Genomic DNA, 21,795 nt, shown 5'->3' with positions numbered 1-21,795 from the left:
GTTATTGATGAGGAGACAGGGTACTTGTAGGATATTTCTCCCATCAGTCCAAGGGAGGAGCCTTTTTGCTAAATACTAGTTAGTTTGTGTCGAGTAGCCAATTCTGTATTTGCAGTCATCTTCATGTGGAAGATATTATTTTGTTCTCTGCCAGGATTCTTCTGGTAAGGAGGATCTGCCAAATGTCTTCTGCTTCACAGGGGATACTCATGCTCTTCTGGATGGTTTATAAGCTCATTCTGGGTTGCTGAACAGGCTTATTTGTACTTGGTTTGGTTTTGTGGTTTGATTTTTTTAAATTTTGGTTTGTGTGTGTTGTTTTTTTTTTCCCCTTTCCTTTTTTCCTTTGTCTTGCTTGCATTAGCTATCCATGTTAACACCTTTCAGCCTGGGTGAAACAAGCTGCCTCTTTTTCCAAAGCCCTGTCTGATCTTAGAATAGGTGCCATAGCATACAGAGAATGAGAAATAAAGGGGAAGTGCCAGACTTTAGATAATGTGTAGTTATTGAAAATTACAAGTGTGCTCATTTTTAAGTATCCTAAAGAGCATGCTGATTTTGTTTGCTGGGGGAACAAAATGTTACTGAAGTGGTTAAGTCAAAATTCTGCAGTTGGCTTCAGCTGCGGCAGGATTTTAGCCCTGGTTGGAGGTGCAACCCTGCTTTTAGATGATGGGAACCTTCTCAAGATTAGAAGTGAGGTGAAATCAACATCTTAATTTTAGATGTCAGGATTTCTCATGACTTAAAACTTGTTTCAAAAACAGATGGGCAAAAATCTGCTTGGAATAGCTCTTTACTTAAACATAAGAAAAGCTCTTTGCTCATGGTCAGTTTTGCCTTCTGTGAAGTTGCAGCTTCTCTGTAGTTTGTAAACTAGCCAAATAGTAGTGCTTATACATAGATATGTATATATATACACATACACACGTCTGTGTGTGTGTGTGTATGTGTGTATTTTCTTGGCTTTTAAAAGCTGAACAAGTTTGAAAGAGTAAGATATCATCAACCAATTATGGTAAGAGGAGAATCTAAGGAAGCTGTTTAATGCATAGTAAACAATGTAATTGAGGAAGCTTCAGGCAAGGTGGTAGAGAACAAAAAGCACATGGGAGAGAATGGGGGGAGGAAGCAGCTGAAGCGTGTCAGATCCTCACCTTTGGTTCCAGTCAGACAGAAATACCTCACATTATGGAGCTGATCACTGACAAACTAGGGAGGGGGGAGCTGTGATCAGAGGTGGGCTTTGGCTCCTGTGTCTCTGCTGTCTGAATTAGTTGTGCATTCCTATTCCCAGTCATTGCTAAAATAAGAAGTTAAGAATAAGGTGAACTGGCTTTGAGCTTAAGGGATTGTGAAGCCTCAAGTGAGCTTGTGCACCCCCCCTCTTTGCATTTGCTTCAGAGAGAACTCTGTGTGCTATTGGAGCTAAGGGTTGTTTTGCTTTCTCTACTGCAAAAGCATGAGGTGCATTCTGGATGCAGACTTCAATTTGAAAGGTATTTGGGGCTGTCAAAATGGCTTTCTGTGGAAAGACATTCACAGAATCACAGAATGATTTGGGTTGGAAGAGACCTCTAAAGGTCACCCAGTCCAAATCCCCTGCAAGTAAGCAGGGGCAATACAATGAAACAGTGGTACATGGGGTAACTGTCAGCAAATAAAGAACTGAGTATATTTATGAAGGGAAACCAAATATTAATAAAAGGCATTATGCAGTTACATTTGGCCAAAATATTTGCTTGTTTTCAGACCTCTCTTTAAGCTTTCACTGCACAGTGCTAGAAATCAAACCATGGCCAGATTTTTTTTTTTTCCCCTACTTGCTTCTCAGCTACTTCCTACTCAGCTTTGCTTAGGACATATAATGAGAAACACTAATTTCAGCACGTAGATCTTGTGTTTCTGAAGTCTGTATGTGTTCTGGTTTTAGTGACCAAGAGATCCCTGAATGAATCATACTATTGCTTGGGGGACACAGTCCTCTAATTGAGCCCTGCGTGTTGGTCTGGCAGAAGCACGTATACTGTAGGCTGCTATTACTGTTTCATGATTGCTATTTCACCTACTAAAACTATTTGTCCCATAAGAAATCAACAGGAATATTTTCCCCAAGCTCAGACTGTTCCAAAGACACTTTGTTTGGATCATTTGCCACTTTGGTAAATGTTATTTTCAAAATTGGAAGTGTCAGAAATATTTCATCAATAAATGAAATGTTTTGGGTTTTCTTCTTTTTTTTTTAAAAAAAAAGATTGATGGTGGGGAACCATGATCAAAACTGATCTGCACTGAATGCAAGACTGTACATTGTTGTTTGCTGACAGGGGGAAAAATGTACTTGCTGGCTTGCTAAATTGAGATAATACTTTGGATGTTGACAGACAGAAAAACAATTAGAGCTGTCGGATGCTTTGCTGACGTGTGCATTGTCACATGGTGAGATGGCTTGTTTTGTGCCAGCAAATCTGAACTGTTCAACTCTCAGCAAGATATTAAGTTAATTAATAAAGTTCTCTACAGTTGGGCTTGGAATGTTGAGGTCTGTTTATTTGTGGAGACAGCTGATCCAGGAGTAAGCAACAGAGGTCACTGATGAGGCTTGATAGGTGTTTTCTCAGTTCCTGCTATGTTACAGAGTAGTAAAAGACTTTCTTCTGCTTTGTTTATTGGTGCATTAAAACCACATTACCTGACTGAAGTGTTTCTGTATTTGTACACTGTTAGTACTTGTAGAGATAGTAGTTTTCTGTGAAGTGTCACTTTATGTGGGGAAATGTTTATTTAAACTCTGACCTTTTTGGGTTTGCAAGTGCTTGCTAATGTCTCAGAAGACTCTCCTGTATACATTGGTATTCTTAAAAGTGTCTTTTTTTGTTGTTGTTGATTATACAAGGATATTTGAAACCTGGTTTTACTTACGTGTTTGTGTGACTTAGTGTTTCTTTTATTTTCTAAATGGTCACTTCTGGATAGGGATTCTGGGGGGTGTGCTGGGCTGGCTTTACAGCAGACTTGCTTAGTTCTTTTCTAAAGCTCATCCGAGGTGGTGTGACCCCTCTGGCTCCAAGAGGCTTTGAGGTGATGCTGCTCATTGCCACAGCTTGTCAAGGGAAGATCAGTCTGTCCTCTGGATCATGCATCAATATTTATCAGCTGCTGAATGAAGTATTTGGTTGCAAGGGAAATCATCTTTCCACTCCAGCTTGAGGGCTGCACTAGTACATCTTTTTGATGCAGAGATGTTCACTTCACATCAGAAAACAGCTCTGATTAAACTGTAAAACATGAACTATACTAAATACTTGCTTCCTGATCTTTACCTGCACCATTTTTGCCTCCATGTGCAGATCTGTTAAATCCATCAGCATCACCAGATTCCATGCTCCTTGTGTAATCCTAACCTGCATGTCTTCACTAATCTCCTCTAAATAACTTTCAGATTTCTTTTACTCTATTCCTGTGTTACCCATTTTCCTAGTACCTAATTCTTCAAAAATATATTGGTTTAGTTTTATCATGTTTTCTATATTAGATTACATGAATACATGAGCTTTCTGTATTATTATGGTTTGGTTTTCCCCTATCTGCTTAAATAACTGTGCTCTCTTGTTGGGGTTTGGATTTTGGGGGGGTTTTGTGTGTCTTTTTAATAATTATTGGTGCTTTACTTTGTTTGGGGATGTTGTTGGGGGTTTTATTTGTGGTTTTTAAGCAAAATTCTTTTTGGAGTTATTTCTCTGGAATTTTAAAAATTTCATCATCTCAGCAGTTCCAGATAGAAATTACCTTTTGTGAGCCACCACCATGGTAAATCTGTTTGTGGAGAAGAAAAGCAACTCCTACAAAAGCTGAGCAAAACCACTACTGTTCAGATCAGCAATTAATCCAGAAGCTAACACTAGGAAAACCTCGAGCAACTCGACTGCTTCTATGCTTCATAGAGTTTTTGTTTGGGTTATTTTTTTCCCCAGCATTACAGTAGCGTAAGAGGTTTTTGATCTCGCAGATTTTTGTTTTACAAAAAAACCCCTCTCTCAACATTTTTCATTTCTAAATGAAAAGGAAAATTTCTAAAAGGAAATTTCCTTTATAAAAAAAAGTTGGGAGCTAGTACACCTTGTGATTTCAGCAAAGGCAGTAGAACTGTGCTTAAAAGTGACACCTAACTAGATTAGATGTTACGGTTTGCTTTTTGGTTTATTTAACGTCACAATGCCTATGGAAAAACCCAGGATATCACTTGAGCCAGTCTTGTTTCTTTACAGAACCAGCACAGGGGTTAAACTACCTCTATGACACTCTCCCTAGTACCTCTTGGTTAAGAGAGAGAAAGAAGCAATCAGCTTGCTTCTGGGTTTCCCCAGAAACGGTAGTGGATCAAGGGTTGGACTTGATGATCCCTTCCAACCCAGCTGATTCTATGATTCTGTGATTCCCAGCTTTGGTACTAATTGCACAGGTTTGGTGGGACTAGGAACCTTCAGCTGCTTCTGTATGGAGATAAGGTTGGGCTCTCATGGATGGCTGTAATTAAATATATTTCTCCCTTGTTTTGCTGTGGCACCACATGCTAGGAATTATTGAACAAACAGTGAAAACTTCTCTAACCAGTCTCTTGAAACATCTGGGTAGTATATAAAGGAAGAGGGGTGCCTGTTATTGGAAACCATTACATGAATTTACTCTGGAGTTGTTTATTTAATGCTATTTCTTTTGGTGTTCTTTCGTAATAACTTTTAATATTTTATAGGAAATAAAATGTAATGAAACTTCTGGTCTGTCTACAGAGTGGGCAGACATTGCTCAAGCAAGGGATGTTTGAGTCCTGTTACTGTTTTTAAAAGAAGGAGCCTGCATTGCCTCTTCTACCCAATAGATGTTAAAATGGACTTGTTAACTTTTTAAATTTATAATGCCACACTATAAACACCAGGATTTTTCTCTCTTTTAGCTGCCGAGAGAAGTCTGCGGTGTTGTCTCCAGTATAGCTGCAAGTATGACTTGACTGACCTGCATTCATGGCTCTTGGATGATCTGGTGAACCATGGAGCTCAAAGTATGGGTGGATGGAGTCCAGAGAATTGTGTGTGGGGTCACCGAAGTCACAACGTGCCAGGAGGTTGTCATAGCCCTTGCTCAGGCTATTGGTAAGTAACTCTGTCAGCTGGGAGTCTGGGATGAAGCTTTTTTTCAGTGAAGCTAAACCAAGGCAAGGTGGAATTGCACTCAGTGTCAGAAGAGCATGAACTCATAGTGCTCAGAGGGATAACCTTGCAATGTAAACTTGCTGCCTTTGATTTTTCACCTGCCTGAAAGAGGTTAAAAAGAAAGAAACACTTTGAAATCCATATACTTGGATTCTGTGCAGTTTTATTCTCTAAACAATAATCTGCTGCCCTTTGTCTTTGTAAATACAGCATGGACTAAAAATGGTGCTTAGCTGGCAATGTTTTGAGTACCAAAGAAATACAAAAGCAGCCTAAAATAACTGGCTGGTTTTCACAAGCTAATTGTGTTCACTGAAATGATACACATTGTAAGGACCCCTAGGTATATTGGGAACGGTATAGATCAATGAAATAGATTCAGATTCTTCACATTCTCCTCTTACTCCTGCACTCCACATAACTCAGTACTAATGAAAAGGGTGACTTGAAGTCTGTTCACTCTTCGCTATTTGCTGAACAGTTTATTGAAAAAAAAAACCAAAAAATCTTTCAGGCTCCACTACAAGAACAAACCTTCCTTCAGCTTTGTAAGGTCTTTCTCAGTGATCGAGAGTATCCTGGATAAGCCTCAGCTTCATCTCTTCGGTGCTTCCTATGCTGAATCTTATTCTTTGATAAGATTTTAAAATTGGCTTTACTTACTATTGAAATTTAGGCATTAAAAAACCCTATATCTTACCTAAAATTAAATTAATAATTTTAGGGCAAACTTTTGCATTTATCAATATTCCAAGAATTTGGCAAGATTGTATTAGCAGCCAACTTAGGGCCATGAATATCAACCAGATATTCTACCTAGAAGCATAATGTAAATTTCTCTGAATTACTGTGATGTTTATTTATTTAAATGTGTCCTTTTGAACATAATTTCCATATACTTCCATCTGGTGAAGTAGAAGACTGGCAATATTTTTGTGTTGAAACTTGAGGTGACTGAACACAGTGCTAGCATGTGTACATTCTATCTGTATGCATCAAATACCTTTCAAAGTTTAATTTAAAAATTGTAGAAAGTCACTATGTCTCTAAAATTTTGTATTCTGTGGTTAATTGTTAAGTGTGCTATCTTTGCATTAGTTGCAACTTTACATTTAATGCTAATTGGTTTATAAATGGCTTGTTTCCTTATAATTTTCTGCCAATAGATTTTTTAAGCCACTCTTATGCTAGCATGATTATTTCCTAGTAATGATTGAGCAGTGTTATCTATTTAGAAAAATAATAAAGTGGTTGTGAAAGACTTGTTCTTTCACTATCTTTTTTATCCTGTTTCTTTTGCCTCCTCCCTCAAAACAAAAAATGTCAGACTTCCAGATCTGGGCAATAATTTAATATTCTCTTGTGTAATTGATCTTTTTTTTCCTCTATTTTCAGTTATTAGCCTGAATTCTAAAAAGACTCAATGGGCCTTGGAAATGCACATGTTTTTTGTCAGCTCAGCAGACTTCCTTTTCTATAACACCACCAGTTCATCTGAGGCATGTGACTCAGGTTCCAGTGCCAAATTAAGATAATCCTTTGGAAGCCCCTTCCTGAGGCAAATATCCTCTCTAGAAAACATCTAGAGTAATTGTGCTCCAATTTCTCACTGGGGCTGCTAGAACAATATTAAACACCATATAAATTACATGCACTGCATGTCTTTGGCAGATAGGGCTTTTCCAACCTTCCTGTCAGGCCATTCATCAGAAAAGCAACCATATGTCTGCTCCTTTGATTTGGCTTTATATAGATACCAGCTCACCAGGAATATCTGTCCCTTAAATTTGAACGGGGAATCTATTAAGATGTGTCCCCCTAGGTCTCACCTGACATTTGGTGGTGGAAAGCAGCCAGTCTTAGTTGGCTTCCCCCTTGGTTGGCTCTGATCTTACTTTCCATCTTGCAGTTTGGCTCCTCCTGCAGTTGCATAGCTGGACTCAACATAATTTTGTCTATCTGTTGATCTGTCTGCAATTTTTTTTAGATGCCTGTTTTGTTTTATTGTTTCTTAAAGTTTATTGCTAGGCCCTTGACTTAAAAAATACAACACACACACCCCCAAAACACATCATTCTTCACTGAGCCTGGAATATGAACTGCAATGAGTATATTATTAGTGTTGAAGTGCAGCATCAGGAATAGCAGCAACTTATTTTACAGCCATATCCACTGCAGAAAGTAGAAGCCAAAGATACTTGTACCCTTGTAAGACATCTGTAATTCAAGAAGCTCCTCATGGACAAACTAAAGCTGCTCTACCCTATAGATATGGAAAGAAAGCTTAACAATGTATTTTAAAACCAGGAAAATCAAAAGTACCATGGAATGGCTTGTGATTGGAAGGCATCTCTGAACATCACCTGAACATCACCTAGTCTGTATCTGCTGCTAATGCAGGGTCAGCTAGAGCTGGTTGCTCAGAACCACGTGCAGTTGGGTTTTAAAGTGGCCAGGGATGGAGACTCTACCACCTCTCTGAGCAACCTATTGTGGTGTTCAGTCCCTCTTGCAGTAAGACAGTTGCTCTCTGCAACAGCCCCCACACCTACCATGTTTAAATGGAATTTCTTGTATTTCAATAAATTTCTCTTCCTGACATTTGATCAAATGCAGGGCCAGATATACTGATCTCCTGCTGTGATAAGAGCAACAAAGAGGTTTCCATCTATTTCTTTTCCACCTCTCCCTGGTGTTGTGGAAATTCGGATTCAATAATAACTTTCTTCAAGACAGGAAAGTTTTCTTCCTTATTTAGATGCTTACTTTCTCAGGAATTTATTTGTGCAAAGACAGGAACTTAGGTTGTAAATAGGTAGGGCTGTTTTAGCCAAACAAACATAGCAAGTGATGCCAGTCTGTCCCTCTCTGTAGGAGATTCTGTCCCACACCCAAAGTGTAGCCTCACCTTTTGACACTGGAATGCTGTCATTTAACTTGCCTGGCCTTACAACTTGGTGCCTGCCACTATTAACTCTTTAGTGGAAATGCCAGCAGGTCTCTCTCCCTTTAAGGCTGTGCTCCTGATGAATAACATTTGTATTACCTGTTTTGATGTTATGATTTCCTTCCCATCTTTTGATCCTTGAGGAGCAGGAAAATATTCCATTGTTTATTCTATTGTTCCAAATTAGTTTTTAAAATTTCTATTTGGCTTCAGGTTAAAGGGTTTGAATTCAATTTCAAATAAAAATCATTCTTTAAAACAAAAAAGAGGCGAGAATGATTCCAGTAAACTTTATTTTAAAAACATGTGTCTATAATTTAATGTGAGAGAGAATAATAACAATTGCCTATAATTTTTCATACTGTAACTGATGGTGTCTCTAACTTAGAAGGAGTTAGAAATGACTTAGCAGGAGGGAGGGTCCCTGGAACTCAGTTCAAATCAGACATAAAACTATCCAGTTACAAGTTTCCAGAGAGTGAGATCACCTCCCACTGGGACCTTGAACACTTGGTATTACCTTTTATGAGTATTATCCAAGGTTGCTTTATTTCTTCTTTTCTTCTATTTTTTAAAATTTTTTTAAAACTCAAGCTGCTTTCAGGTTACAAAGAAAAAGATTTAGCATTATAATACAAATAAAAGAAGTCATTGTTTCATTGTAAGAAACTAAGCCCTCCCCAAAATGTAAACATGTACCACAGTACAGTTTAAATGGTGAACCATCAGTCTTGTTTTCAAAATATTTTTGCCAGGAGAGATTAGCTGGATTTTCACATTCATTGTTGTCTATTTTCAACATGTACATTTGACAAAAAAAAAAATCTGCCTTTTTTTCCTGTTTCTTCTGTGCATTCTGGGAAAATCATGACAGCATGGCTTCATATAGATGTAAGTTGAGCAACTGAAAAACATGCCAAACAAGGTTATTAGTATTTTTCAACTGTGTGTATGATGAGATGGTCAGTGAATCCAGTCAGGAATCTGTTTTGCAGAGTGGAATATATGGACTTGCAGGGAGTGTGTCTGAGCATAGTGGCTCCTCTCAAAAAATTGTTGTAATACTGAGAGGAGAAACAGGTAGTACCCTAAAAGAAGGTGAGCTAATCTTGTTAGCTGACAGTTTGGGCAAATGTAGTTTAACTACAGAAGCTTGTTTTTAACTGGCTTTTACTGGCTATTTTCCATTCAAATCTAAAAAAGTGTAAGATCTTCCAAAGGAATATGGTAATGAATAACACTGTCACAAATACACTTTCCATCTTTCTTTGGAAGTTTTGTTATCCCAGTTTCAGCCCCTATGAGGATTTTTAGTGCATTTATTGTGACTTCTTTTTCCTCTGGGGACTAAAGTGCATCTGTGTTCAGAATGACGTGTTTCTTTCCTAGAAAGAGAGTATTTTATCCTAGAGAAAGGTTAACTCTCTTACCAGAGTACACTTTTGTTTTCTGCCTTCTCCATAATTTTCTGTAGCAAATAATTAAAACAGCAGCATGGCTTTAATTAGTGATGTGGATTTTGGTTTTCTGGCTGCAGTATATTATCAGGAGAATGTGAGGGACAGTTTACTAACTAAGAAGTACAGCTACCTCTTTAAAATTAAACAAATACAGCTGTCCACTTTTTTTATTGCAGTTGAGTATTTTTTAAAATAAAGCACAGATTTTGTTCATGCTGTTTCAAACATGTTACAGCATTCTAAGGCTCAGATCGGATCTGTAAAAAACCCCACCACTGCATTTTTGTCTTTTCTTGTGTTTGTCCCTTCCTCCAAATAATTTTTGCTAAAGCAAGTGCCAGAGCTGGCTGACAGGCACTTTGGGAGAAGGAAAAGAGCATAAGGTTGAATGGATTCCTAGTGCTGAGCCCGAAGATGATTAGAAAAAAGAAACAATATTTTTGTGTTTGTGTGTTCTAAAGATTGTAAACATTGAATTAATCATGTAATTTACTGCTAAGAATCTCCTAAAACCTGTGTTATTCTTGGGCCCCAAATTTGATTCTATGCTGCTTCTAATAGCAACATTAAGAGAGATAGTAAGAAGTACAGAAAAGCTGCACATTGTGATTATACTGTGGTATGAACATGAAAACCTTATAGTTCAGGAATCTAGTGACAGGAACCCTGCTGGAAGGTGTGGTGGCTGGGGTGAGTGATTTGTTGCCACCTTTAACAATGTCATATGTCCAGCTCAGGGGTGGCACATGCATTAGGAACTTGGGCTGTTTGATCTGCTTGGTCATGTCTTGCTGTTTGACCTCAGCCAAGCTGCTCCTCCACATTGTTTTACCTATTTAGGGCATGGATCTTAAAATAAGTGTGGGACCCCTGTGTGCTTAGACAGCTGAAAGGATAAAAAGATTGTAAATGCTTTGTTTTGTCAGATTATGATAAACTCTTGTATACCCTTTCTTTGAGCCAGAGGTTAATAGTAATAAACTAAGGCTTCAGTCTGATAAAGACACATAATCCCATTGTGAGCACAGCTGTACCCAGTGAACTAAGCTGACCACCCTTGCTGCTGGTAGACTTGAGCCTCTATATCTCCACGGGCATGTTTTTTTGAGGTCCCCTCCTTTGATTTTCATTGTTTTCAATGGTATGCATACGTGTGTGTGCATAATATAGCATAAGTTAAGAAATCTGAGTAACACATACTCTAACCTCTATTTTAAAGTTGTTTTTTTTTTTTACTCTTAATCTTTCTTGGATGTATTTAATGAGTTCTCAGGTAGCTAGAATGGTGTTTTTAAAAATTGCTGTGGATATTAACTTAAGTATCACATAATGAATGAAATGTCAGCTTCATATTTCAAAGGTATTGAAATCATACTGGGTTTATTAAAATTACCAGCAATTACTTTTCTGTCAGTGCTGTTAAAGATGCAGGAGGTAATGCTGTTGTTCCTTTGGGAAGACAGAGCACTTTCTCCCACGTTTCACATGTTAAGAGTTCTTACAGGGTTTTAACTCACATACAATTGTTGTTTTCTTTATATTGCCTTGTTAAGGAAGACAGCATCCTTTAGCCTAGGGCTGGGGGGCTATCTCTGGGAACCAAGTGAGTTAGAAGGTTGTATCCAGGCTGGGGAGAGGATGCATTTGTCAGTGCCCCCAGAGCACTGAGCAGTCTGGATTTGGCTTGTGCATGTGTTGCTGTACCTGTCTTTCCCTCCATGGAAACCTGCACACAGACAGGGGATAGTGGCTCACTCTGCCCTGTTGTGTGTTGTAGATGCTAATTCTGACTTAGCTCAAGAGCAAGACTAGAAGGGCTCCCTTTTTGGTTTGGCAGTCTGTGACAGAAGTTCATAGAATCATGAAATGATTCATATTGGAAGGAGCCCTCAAAGGTCATCTAGTCCAACCCACCTGCTTACCAAAAGGGCCCTCTTCAACTTGATGAAGTTGCTCCAACCTGACCGTGATTGTTTCCAGGAACGAGACATGTACCACCTCTTTTTGCCTTTTCTTTTTTCACTCTGTCCAGAGTGCCACCTTGGCACAGCTGCTGTAGAGCAGCAGAGGTGGCAGAATCCCTGGCAAAAATGGTACTTCTAGACAACTTCCCATGGTGCTGAGTGCATCCTGTCAGCCTTGGGGATAGAGGAGAAACTGGGAGCAAGACCACACAACCTCTAGAGACAAAGGGCTGCTCTTGCCCACCGTTAGCCCCTTCCCTAGATTTCCCATTAAGCCCCCTTTTCCAGAAAGCATACAAGACCAAGGCAGTGATTTACCTGCTTGCACTGACTCACTGCTGCAGATCCTGGTTGTGAAGCATGGGAGACAGTTAATGAAAAGCAGAATTTTACTTGGTGCTTGAAGTACACTTTTGCAGACTGGCTGGAAAGATAAGCCACAGATTAATTTTTATGTGGTGTATATATACATCTACCTGTGTACAAAAAAGGTAGTGCCAGTCCCTGAAATGCTTTGCATGTAGAAGATGATGTGCTTGTGGAAGGGAGAAAAGGGATGAATCGTTTCTATCCTGAAAAACAGTATTGTTGTCTTCTCAAGAAACAGTCCAGCCAAAAGTGTTGCATGAGAAGCACTGGTACTGCTACTTACCTTCAGAATTTCATTTTTATTTTTGGCAGTAAAAATAGTTACTCTTGTCTACTGTGTCAGCTGCAAATATTAAACATATAGAGAAGCTCAAAATGAGTAATAGTTATATGGGTCATATTCCCTTCATGGAATGTAATTTAAAAGTCCACCTCCTGAGAGTTTTTTTAAAAAAAATATGTTCAATTACCATGTTCCTATATTTCATTAGTTTAATCACCTTTCATTGTAATGGAATCTGTGTTTAAATTACCCAACTGTATCAATCCCAAACTAAGACTACATCAGTTGGGCACTCAGATTCAGAGCTTGGTGTTTGGCTGTACAGTAGAGCAGTGACTGATCCAGGGTACTGGCTGCAGTGAGATCTTTAATGTCTTATTAATGAAGTGATAATCAGGAACAAGCCACTTGTGATAGACAGTTGCAGGCTATCAGAACATCAGCGTTCTGGAGTCTATGTGTTTCTTTTATTATCTCTTTCTCACTTTTAAAATAAACTACTCTCTGGAAGATGCTCCTGTTCTAATAGAACCTGTAGTAAGTTAGTGTGCTGTAGGTGTTAACCTTAAAACTGGCCTTTTGTGCAGGTTCAATGTGCTTCATTCACTGTCTTGCAGAACATAATTACTGAGGGTTGTTTTGAGGTGGTAATTTTATATGGCACATATGAGGGACCATTATATAGTCAGTGGGTCAGTACAGCATATTAATGAGAAGTAGCTGGCCCATGAATGTGGTGTGTAGGGGCTTTGTGCTTTCTCTAGCCCCTGAATTGGTGTTTTCTGAAGAGGGAACCATAGAACACATCACCCCTGGTGTTTAGGCCTGTCTGGATTGTTTTCTCTACCATTCTCACTAGTACAAGAATTTGATAGAAATATTTAAAAAAAAAACCTAAACAAAACCAAACAACAGGACTGGTCTATGTTCTAGTCACACATGTTCTTAAAGAAAAGTTTGATTTCAGAAGTTATAAAGGATCCACTGACAGGCACATACCTATTGTGAACATCAGTACAGTAACTTAAGGTGTGTGCTGTCAGCTCCTGGAACTGACTGCTTTAGCTGCTCATCGACCTTTACCTGGAAATACTTCATAAATCTGCATGAGATTCAATATGCAGCTGAGAAAAAAGCCACTATGGTTTAATGAGTGCCATACATTGCTGACATGGGACAAACTACATGAATACAAAAGTAACTAATTTTTTAAATTACAAGGTTTGCATGAATGAGGTAGGACTGAGTTCTGCCAGGTGCTGTGTAAGCACAAACAATTTCTATTTCAGAAAGCTATGGACAATATACAAGACAAGAAGCAGCATGCAGGTGTTGAACTGTTCTTTGTCAACAACCCCAGGAGCTTGCTTTCTCCTTGCCAGTGATAGCACATCAAAACAAGCCATTTGTTACAAGGACGCCTATGTTCTGAAATATTCTGTCATTAGTTTTGAATTAACTTGCTCACTCTTTTTACTTGTGAATTAATCCCTTTTAATGGAAGCAACCCTCACAGTTGTGGTTGTCCGGGTATCGTTCATCTGCATTATACATAGACTCAATACAGCAAATGTAGGTGATGAGGGAGGATGGCTTTGTTTCAGACTGGTACTGAGCTTCAGGTGTGGCTATTGAACTCTGTAAGTATTACTTCTACAAAACACTTTCTTTTATGTGGGTCTTGAGTGCAGAATTCATTATTTAGGACTGTGTGTTGTTTTGGACCACTTAGCTAAGATGGAAATAGTTCTTGGAAAACTCCTCGCTTAATTCCATAATTCACTTTTGGTTAAGATTGTTAGCTTTATTCTCCTTTCCTGCTTTCTTTTTTTCCCCTCTTGTTATATTTCTTTAAGTAGTGCATTTAATAGTAAAGTGAATAAAAGTTGCATGCTGATCACTCCCCTAGTGGTAAGTACTCTTGTTTATGATTTCAAGACTTCTTTGAACTTGGCTGTTTCTGACACAACAAGAACATTAGTAGCATTACCATGATTACAAGGTGAAAGCTTTTAAGATTAGCAAAATAGAGTGGTAAAATGCAACAATTGTCCTGGGTTCTGCAGTATGTTTTTACTTCATTTTTTCTTCTCTGGGATTTTATTGTTAGTACACTATGGCACACAGCACTAGGTTTATTTTTCCTATAATGACACTGGTGCCTACTACAAACCATAAATCTTCATGGATCAATGAACAATATTTTGGGTTAGCAAAAATCTCTGACTTTGTAGCTTGTTGTAGTAACTTTTTTTTCTAATGCTTAATTGGAATAAGCTTTAAATCTCTGTAGGCCAAGCATGTTGTTATGCTGATAGTTGTTTTTCTTTTTTCTTTTTTTCTTTTCATTCCTCCCGGTGCTTCCCTCAAGTCACTTATTTGTATGGCGTCTGGGGGGATGCACTGCTGTTCTCATGCTGCTTGCCTTGTTTTGCTGACTTCTGTCAGTCAAATCTTCATGTACTCTTTCAGCTCTCACTTCCTAACCTGGAAGTGAATGGGGACCTCACTGTCTCGTATTTTGCTAGCTAACTACCACCACTATGACCCATGAGCCAAAGCAGCCTGTTTTCTGGGTGGTGCCTGTGCTGCTGATTTTTGTTGTTTGTTATTCTTTGTAGTGGGAGCTAATTGTGAAAAAGTGAATGAGAGAAACCATTTCTGACACAGTAGCTGTATCTGGGATCTCTTTGCAAGCCTGGGCTCACAATATCAGGTTTTAGGGGGCTTCATAATATGTGAATCACCACAGTGGAACTTATCTTCTGCGAACTTGAGGTGGGGATACCGTGCAGCTGTTGTGGTTGAAGACCAGAGGCAGATTTCCAGCTGGAGATGAAGATTACTTTGGTCTTTTAGTAAAAGTGCAGTGACTGCAGGTAAAGAAAGAAAGTGGATCAAATGGGTTACCACTGATAACTACATTTATACCAACTCCCCAACCTCACAGTTCCATGTATGACAAGTATTTTAGACATTTTTGTGTGCTGAAATAAATCCTCATTTGAATTATGATCTATCATGGAAATGGACATATATAATGCATTAGAGTAGCTACTGAAGTTTTAATGGCAATTGTGGGGCTGTTCAGAAATTTGTCAGGATGACAGGCTTTAAAAACTAGTTTATCTTTCACATCTTGTGAACAATTTTGTGGCTTTTAAGTGAAGAGACTTTCATGATATGGGAAACTTCTGCATTGAAAAAGGCTGTGTCTCACAGTAGTAAGACTGTTTAGGAAAAATAAAAATAGTGGAAAACCTCAAATGCTGTATTTTCATAGCATTCAGAGCATCTTATAAGGGCTCTCAGAGGAAAAAGTCTGTTAAGCTAAACTGAAAGTGTATTTATTAGAAGCACAAAAGAAGTTATAGATTGAAGTTGTACTTCCCCTTACCTTAAAAATTACACCATACTTCATTGACTGTACAGCTGGCTGGCAATACAGAGGTCAGAAAAACATCATGAGTGTTATTAAAGGATTCGGACTGCTTTCTGAAAGCTGCGTCCATCCCAGGGGGACTCGTGAGGTGCTGTTTCAGATGAGGAGGCTGTGCAGGCAGCCCAAGATTTAGGCAGCCGTGTTCTGCTCCGTGAAGGTTCCTCACACTGCGGCCCATGTGTGCTGGTGCCATGGGGCAGTGCCCCCGAGCCGCTCTCCCGCGGTCTGAACCAACCAGGGGGCACCGGGTGGTGAACTATGGCTCGGCCGGCCTTTAAGTTGCCTTTCTGATGATACAATTTAAAAGCAAACACAGCCTTTTTATTCTTTCTTTATTTAATTATTTATTTATTTATCTATTTATTTTTAATGTGGCTGTATGAACCATGTGGAACTTTTTCCATTCTTGTGTCTTTCCTCTGGAGATGTACATTCGATCATAGAATCATGAATTGGCTGGGTTGGAAGGGACCTCAGAGATCATCAAGTCCAACCCTTGATCCACTACTGCTGCAGTTACCAGACCATGGCACTGAGTGCCACATCCAGTCTCTTTTTAAATATCTCCAGGGATGGAGAATCCACTACTTCCCTGGGCAGCCCATTCCAATGTCTGATCACCCTCTCTGTAAAGAAATTCTTTCTAATGTCCAATCTAAACCTCCCCTGGCACAACTTGAGACCGTGCCCTCTTGTTTTGCTGAGAGTTGCCTGGGAAAAGAGACCAACCCCCACCTGGCTACACCCTCCTTTCAGGGAGTTGTAGAGAGTGATGAGGTCTCCCCTGAGCCTTCTCTTCTCCAGGCTGAACAGCCCCAGATGCATTTCTTTGCCAGATACCAGCATGGCTGGGTCACTTGCTTTAAGGTCCGAGACTTCAAAAGAAGCCGGAGCCGGAGCTGTGCCCTCCCAGTTGCGTGTGCGCAGTGTCAGTCACTGACAGCTGCTGCTGGGGGGAGGATTTCCCGGGCCCCTTTACAGCTGAAATGAGCACCGTGCAGAGGCCGTGCTGGGAGCAGTCTGAGGCTGCTGCCTCTGCCGTGCCGCACAGTCAGACACCTCTGGCTCCTTGCAGCAGCGCCTGCACCCCAACCTCGCACAAACAGCGCCCTACACACACCCTCAGCCCCCCCCCAAACCCACAGCCCCCCCCCACACACACACCCTCCTACAGGTATCCTCCCACACACCTCACATACACCCAACCCTCCACGCACCCCTTTCCCACTTCGAGTCCCACATGCCCCCAAACTCCCTTACCCCTCACTCTCCACACTCACACGACCCATCCCACACCCATCGCCCCACGTCCCCTCCGCCCCCACCTCTCCCGCACCCCCTCCCCACACCCTCCCCCCGTGTCGCCTCCCCCTCAGCCTCCCTCCTTCCCCACCCATCCCACCCTCACACCCCCAAAACCCCCCTACCCTCTCCCCCGGGAGCCGCCAGGGGGCGCCGTGTTCGCGCGGGTCCCTCCCTTTGGCCGCGGCTGTGTCTGTCCGGCAGCGCCCCCTGGCGGGCGTCCCCGCTGAGCGCTGCGGTTGCCTTGCAGGTCGGACGGGCCGGTACACGCTGATCGAGAAATGGCGGGACACGGAGCGGCACCTGGCGCCACACGAGAACCCCATCGTGTCGCTCAACAAGTGGGGACAATACGCCAGCGACGTGCAGCTCATCCTGCGCCGCACCGGGCCCTCGCTGAGCGAGAGGCCGACTTCGGACAGCGTGGCTCGCATCCCGGAGAGGACTCTCTACCGGCAAAGCTTACCGCCCCTGGCCAAGCTGAGGCCTCCCGGCGACAAATCCATGAAGAGGAGGGAGCCGAAAAGGAAATCCCTCACCTTCACCGGGGGTGCCAAAGGGTTAATGGACATCTTTGGGAAAAGCAAGGAATCCGAGTTCAAGCAAAAGGTGCTTAACAACTGTAAAACAACGGCGGATGAGCTGAAGAAACTGATCCACCTCCAGACGGAGAAACTTCAGTGCATCGAGAAACAGCTGGAGTCCAACGAAGCTGAGATCCACTACTGGGAACAAAAGTACAACTCCAGCCTGGAAGAAGAAATTCTCAAACTAGAGCAGAAGATCAAAAGGAACGAAGTGGAGATTGAAGAGGAAGAGTTCTGGGAAAATGAGCTGCAGATCGAGCAGGAGAACGAAAAACAGCTGAAGGAGCAGCTGCAGGAGATGAGGCAGAGGATCCTGGAGTGTGAGAGCAAGCTGAAGGACTACGTGTCTCAGATCCACAACATGGAAAGTGGCCTTGAAGCAGAGAAGTTGCAGCGGGAAGTTCAGGAATCCCAAGTGAATGAAGAAGAAGTCAAGGAAAAGATTGAGAAGGTGAAGGGTGAAATCGATATTCAGGGCCAGCAGAGTCTGAGGTTGGAAAATGGCATTAAAGCTGTAGAAAGGTCTTTGGGCCAAGCTACCAAACGGTTACAGGTAAGAACATCCTTTTTATCCATAACAAAGAAAAGTTGGAGACCTGACTGTTATGAGTTTTTCTTGAACAGATTTGGAGCCTACAAAAGGAAGTGCAAGAAAGTTTCCACTGTGAATTTGGGTAAAAATAAGAAAGTGTTGCTTTCATTTTCAGATTTTGTTCTGAAGAGCAGACAGTTTTCATTTTACCTGCGTGTATTTTACTTATTCACATGATCTGTAAAGAAAAGCCGTAGCTGGTTCCTTGTCTCAAGATAAACTAACAGATCTTTTAGTGTTTATGTTCCTGGCTATTCAGAAGGCCTGAGCTGCTGCAGGATGAGTGCTGAGTGCCACCTTTCTTTTATTTACCTGCTGACTCAGTTCCTTTCATCAGTTGCTTTCTTTTGTCCATTAGAGCTTTGGTTTACAACCATTCCCTGACTACCTGGTGAGCTCTGAGGAATCACTTCAAGTGGATCTTCACCATGCAATGGTCCTTGACAGAGAAATACCAGAATAATACCAGCTCAGAGGCAGGCTGAGGGCAGTGTGGCACAGCCATGGCAATGCATCTGAGGGGGACCAGTGAGCTGCTGCTGTGCTAGTGGGTCTGGGCTTCTATACGCCACAGGCAAATAATGTCTCCTAGATGAATAATATCACATTCAGGGCTAGAAGGGGATTATTGTGCTGCTGCCTGCTATGAGGGACCACAGTGCACTCTGCCTAACTAACACCTTTAAAAGTACTTGTCTTTAAATATTTTCATAGTGTTAATTTTCAGGGAACTTTGTACCATCGTAGCTAAAAAACTATGATGAGGCTATGAGCTATGAGGCTGAACTTCTGATCATTGCCAGATTTGTTTGCCACCAAACTAGATTAACAAGAACAGTCCAAAAGCAGCACCTGGAAAGATGGATGAAAACTAAAATAACTTTTCGCTTGCAGGGCTCTTGTTTTAAAGAATACCATATTTGTTTCCCTGTCTGACTCGGTGGTATTCAAGGATTTATTATCTCTACACCTCAGGTGTTTGTGACACATGTTAAAAGAAAATCCAGTGTCTGGTTCCTTGCTAAAATTAATTATATCACTTGGAACTTGATAGAGCAAGAAAGAGTAATTATAAATAGAAAACCAGCTGCTAGCTGGATGGGGTGAAAGAAAGATTGTGGCTCCTGGGATTTTAATGTGCCACATAAGATAGGAGTGAGGCATCACATATCAGTTTGGGTTGTGATTCCTGCTGTATTCCTGGGATTCACAGTCTTATGTTCCACAGCCCTGCAGTTGCAGTAAGGTAAATCTGCTGTGAACTTGTAAAGGGATTTTGCATCCTTACCCCTGAGCACCTGGCACCATATGAGTATAAGCTGGTTTTACTAAATGAAGAGGGAAAAAAAAAAAATTGCAGTATTTTCATCCAAGGCAAAATAGATGAAAACTTCAAGCAGTTTTGGCCATATTTTCCTCTCCTAAGTTTCCAGACCCACTATGCTTAAGGATTTCCGCTAAAAGAGATTATCAGCTCTTCTTCATTTATGTTACCTATGCTCAGTACCACTCAGTAAGGCTGTAATTGAATTTTAAAATCTCACTTTATTTTTTTTCATAGGCTAGGGTTTCATTTTCTTGGATTCACATCTTCCAAGCTTGTTCTAAACCTAAAGATGCACTAACCTTAAAGTCCAGGAGAAAATAAACTCAACTCTGTGTTACAGTTTCGGAGGGAAGAAATGGAGATTATTTTTTTTTTTGCACACTGAAAGTTAAATATTAATATTCAGAGAACTGATGATTTGAAACCAGAAAAGGAAATTTCAGAAAAGGAATGTTAGCTCACTAGATTTCAAGTGATAAGAACAGGAAGATTACATTTTTAGTAGCATCTGAGAAATTCTTTTAATTTGTCCTCCCTCTTCTCTTTCATTCCTTTTCTCTAGCCACCTCAATAATATTACTTTGCAGCAATATATGGCTATCTTCATAAGGATCAGCTACAACACTCTGCTCTCCCTGTTTCTAGAGAAAGATTTTAAATGCAAAGAAACCAAAACCAACAACAGCAAAAAAACCAACCAACCAACCAAAAAAACCAAACAAAGCAAAACCAGAAAACTAAAATCCTCCCCTTCTTCAGGTGAAAGATCTCACTAAAGTTTCACAATTTAGAAGAGTTACTGAACCTGCCAGAATTGGGCCTCATTGTACAAAACACAATACACTTGCAGAGTGAGAGAGTTCTGTCCATAAAATCTTACACTGTAAACAGAAAAATCAAGGAACAAGATGAAAATGGAGTTACTCTCCTTTTAGGAAGAGAATTAAATGAGCATTCCAGGTCACGTGGATACTTCCAACAGAGCTAAGATTTGGTGCTATACCAATTCTCAGACTGTATGAGAAAGATTTGCTAGTCATATAAAAAGCAATGTAATCAAACCAGTGGTAATAAGTAATAGTGAATGTTGATTTCCTATCTTAATTATGAGAGTAAAATGCCTTCAGCTCTTCAATCTACTTTTGAATTTAAAGGTTGGAGGCTTTCTCTTGAAAAGGAGAAGCATTATTTACCTACTTGAGTCTCGAAATGTGCATGCTGCTGCTCAGCAGATGTTTTCTCTTTCCTGACAGGACAGGGAACAAGAACTGGAGCAGCTGACAAAGGAGCTGCGACAAGTCAATCTCCAACAGTTCATCCAGCAAACAGGAACAAAGGTCACGGTGCTGCCAGCAGACCCTGTTGAGGTGGAGGCCCCACATGTGGAGCTTGACAGAGGTGCAGCACTCAGAATACTTGTGGTGGGCAGCACTAGGGGCGGTGATGTGTTTACCTGCTGTGTTATTTCTAGCTCTCATAGATCAAATGAGTGTTCTGCAAGTAAAGGAAGGAGCAAAATATTAAGAAAGCACACTGTCAAATATTTCTTTTCATTCCAAGAGGTTAGCAAGTTATAAATGAAGAGCAGTATGTAGATAACTTCTGTTCCGCTGTGCCTCATCATGTTTGTCCCATCAGTAACCCATTAGGCTGGTAGCTTTCAAGTGTGGCCACCAGGGCTGCAAGTATGTAAGCTGGCATGCAGTGTGATTGCATGTCTGACATTGCTGTTCTTCTGGGCTCCTCCTCTTCTGAGGAGATGTTTTGTCAAGTAGAAAAAGGAATGTGTCTGGATCTCGAGACATCCCAGACAGCAGCCAGTGGGAATAGGAAGCTAATCCAGCTAATCCAGCCTGGCTTCCAGCCATCCAGAAGTTGTGCACAGATGGCTGTTATGGCATATGCAGACGGAGTTTGCCCCTCGTGTGAGCCATGCCTTCTGCACATGCCCACATCAGAATTTAGAATTTCCTGGGCAGAAACTCAGTAGCACTTTGAATGCACATCACAGCTGTGGCACGAGCAGAAACTGCTTTGCTGTGGCTCAGCCTCTGCTGTGCTTTATCCAGGACCCTGCTTGCAAGTGGTCTATTTCTCAGCATTCTCCCTGGCTGGTTCTGATCCTTCTCTCAGAAGACCTTCTAACATTTCTAGGCTCTGGGAAAACTGAGAGGTGAGGACAGAAGAAAAGACCACTAGGCCTTAAATGTCAGCACGTGTACAGAGTTTCTCTTTTAAGTGGCCAGGAAGCTGAACCTTTGAATTACGGATAGGTTCAAGCTCTTGCTGCACATTACTAGTAAATATGTTGG

At 40.8% G+C, this 21,795-nt stretch overlaps 1 protein-coding gene across 3 annotated transcripts in view; it reads left to right on the top strand.

Annotated features, from left to right (window-relative positions):
- RASSF8 (Ras association domain family member 8) overlaps positions 1-21,795 on the top strand; it is an 88,152-nt gene that overhangs the window by 61,819 nt on the left and 4,538 nt on the right. For all 3 annotated transcript variants that reach the window (XM_030449801.1, XM_030449818.1, XM_030449810.1), the window contains 3 exons: positions 4,955-5,150; positions 17,228-18,117; positions 20,737-20,881. In XM_030449801.1, the coding sequence (XP_030305661.1) occupies positions 5,048-5,150; positions 17,228-18,117; positions 20,737-20,881 (1,138 nt within the window). In that variant the 5' untranslated portion in view covers positions 4,955-5,047. The remainder of the gene's footprint in view (positions 1-4,954; positions 5,151-17,227; positions 18,118-20,736; positions 20,882-21,795) is intronic.

The sequence above is a fragment of the Calypte anna genome, chromosome 1, assembly GCF_003957555.1.
Source record: "Calypte anna isolate BGI_N300 chromosome 1, bCalAnn1_v1.p, whole genome shotgun sequence".
Lineage (NCBI taxonomy): Eukaryota > Metazoa > Chordata > Aves > Apodiformes > Trochilidae > Calypte > Calypte anna.
The sequence above is the reverse complement of the archived record's forward strand: the minus strand, read 5'-3'. Positions and strand labels throughout refer to the sequence as shown.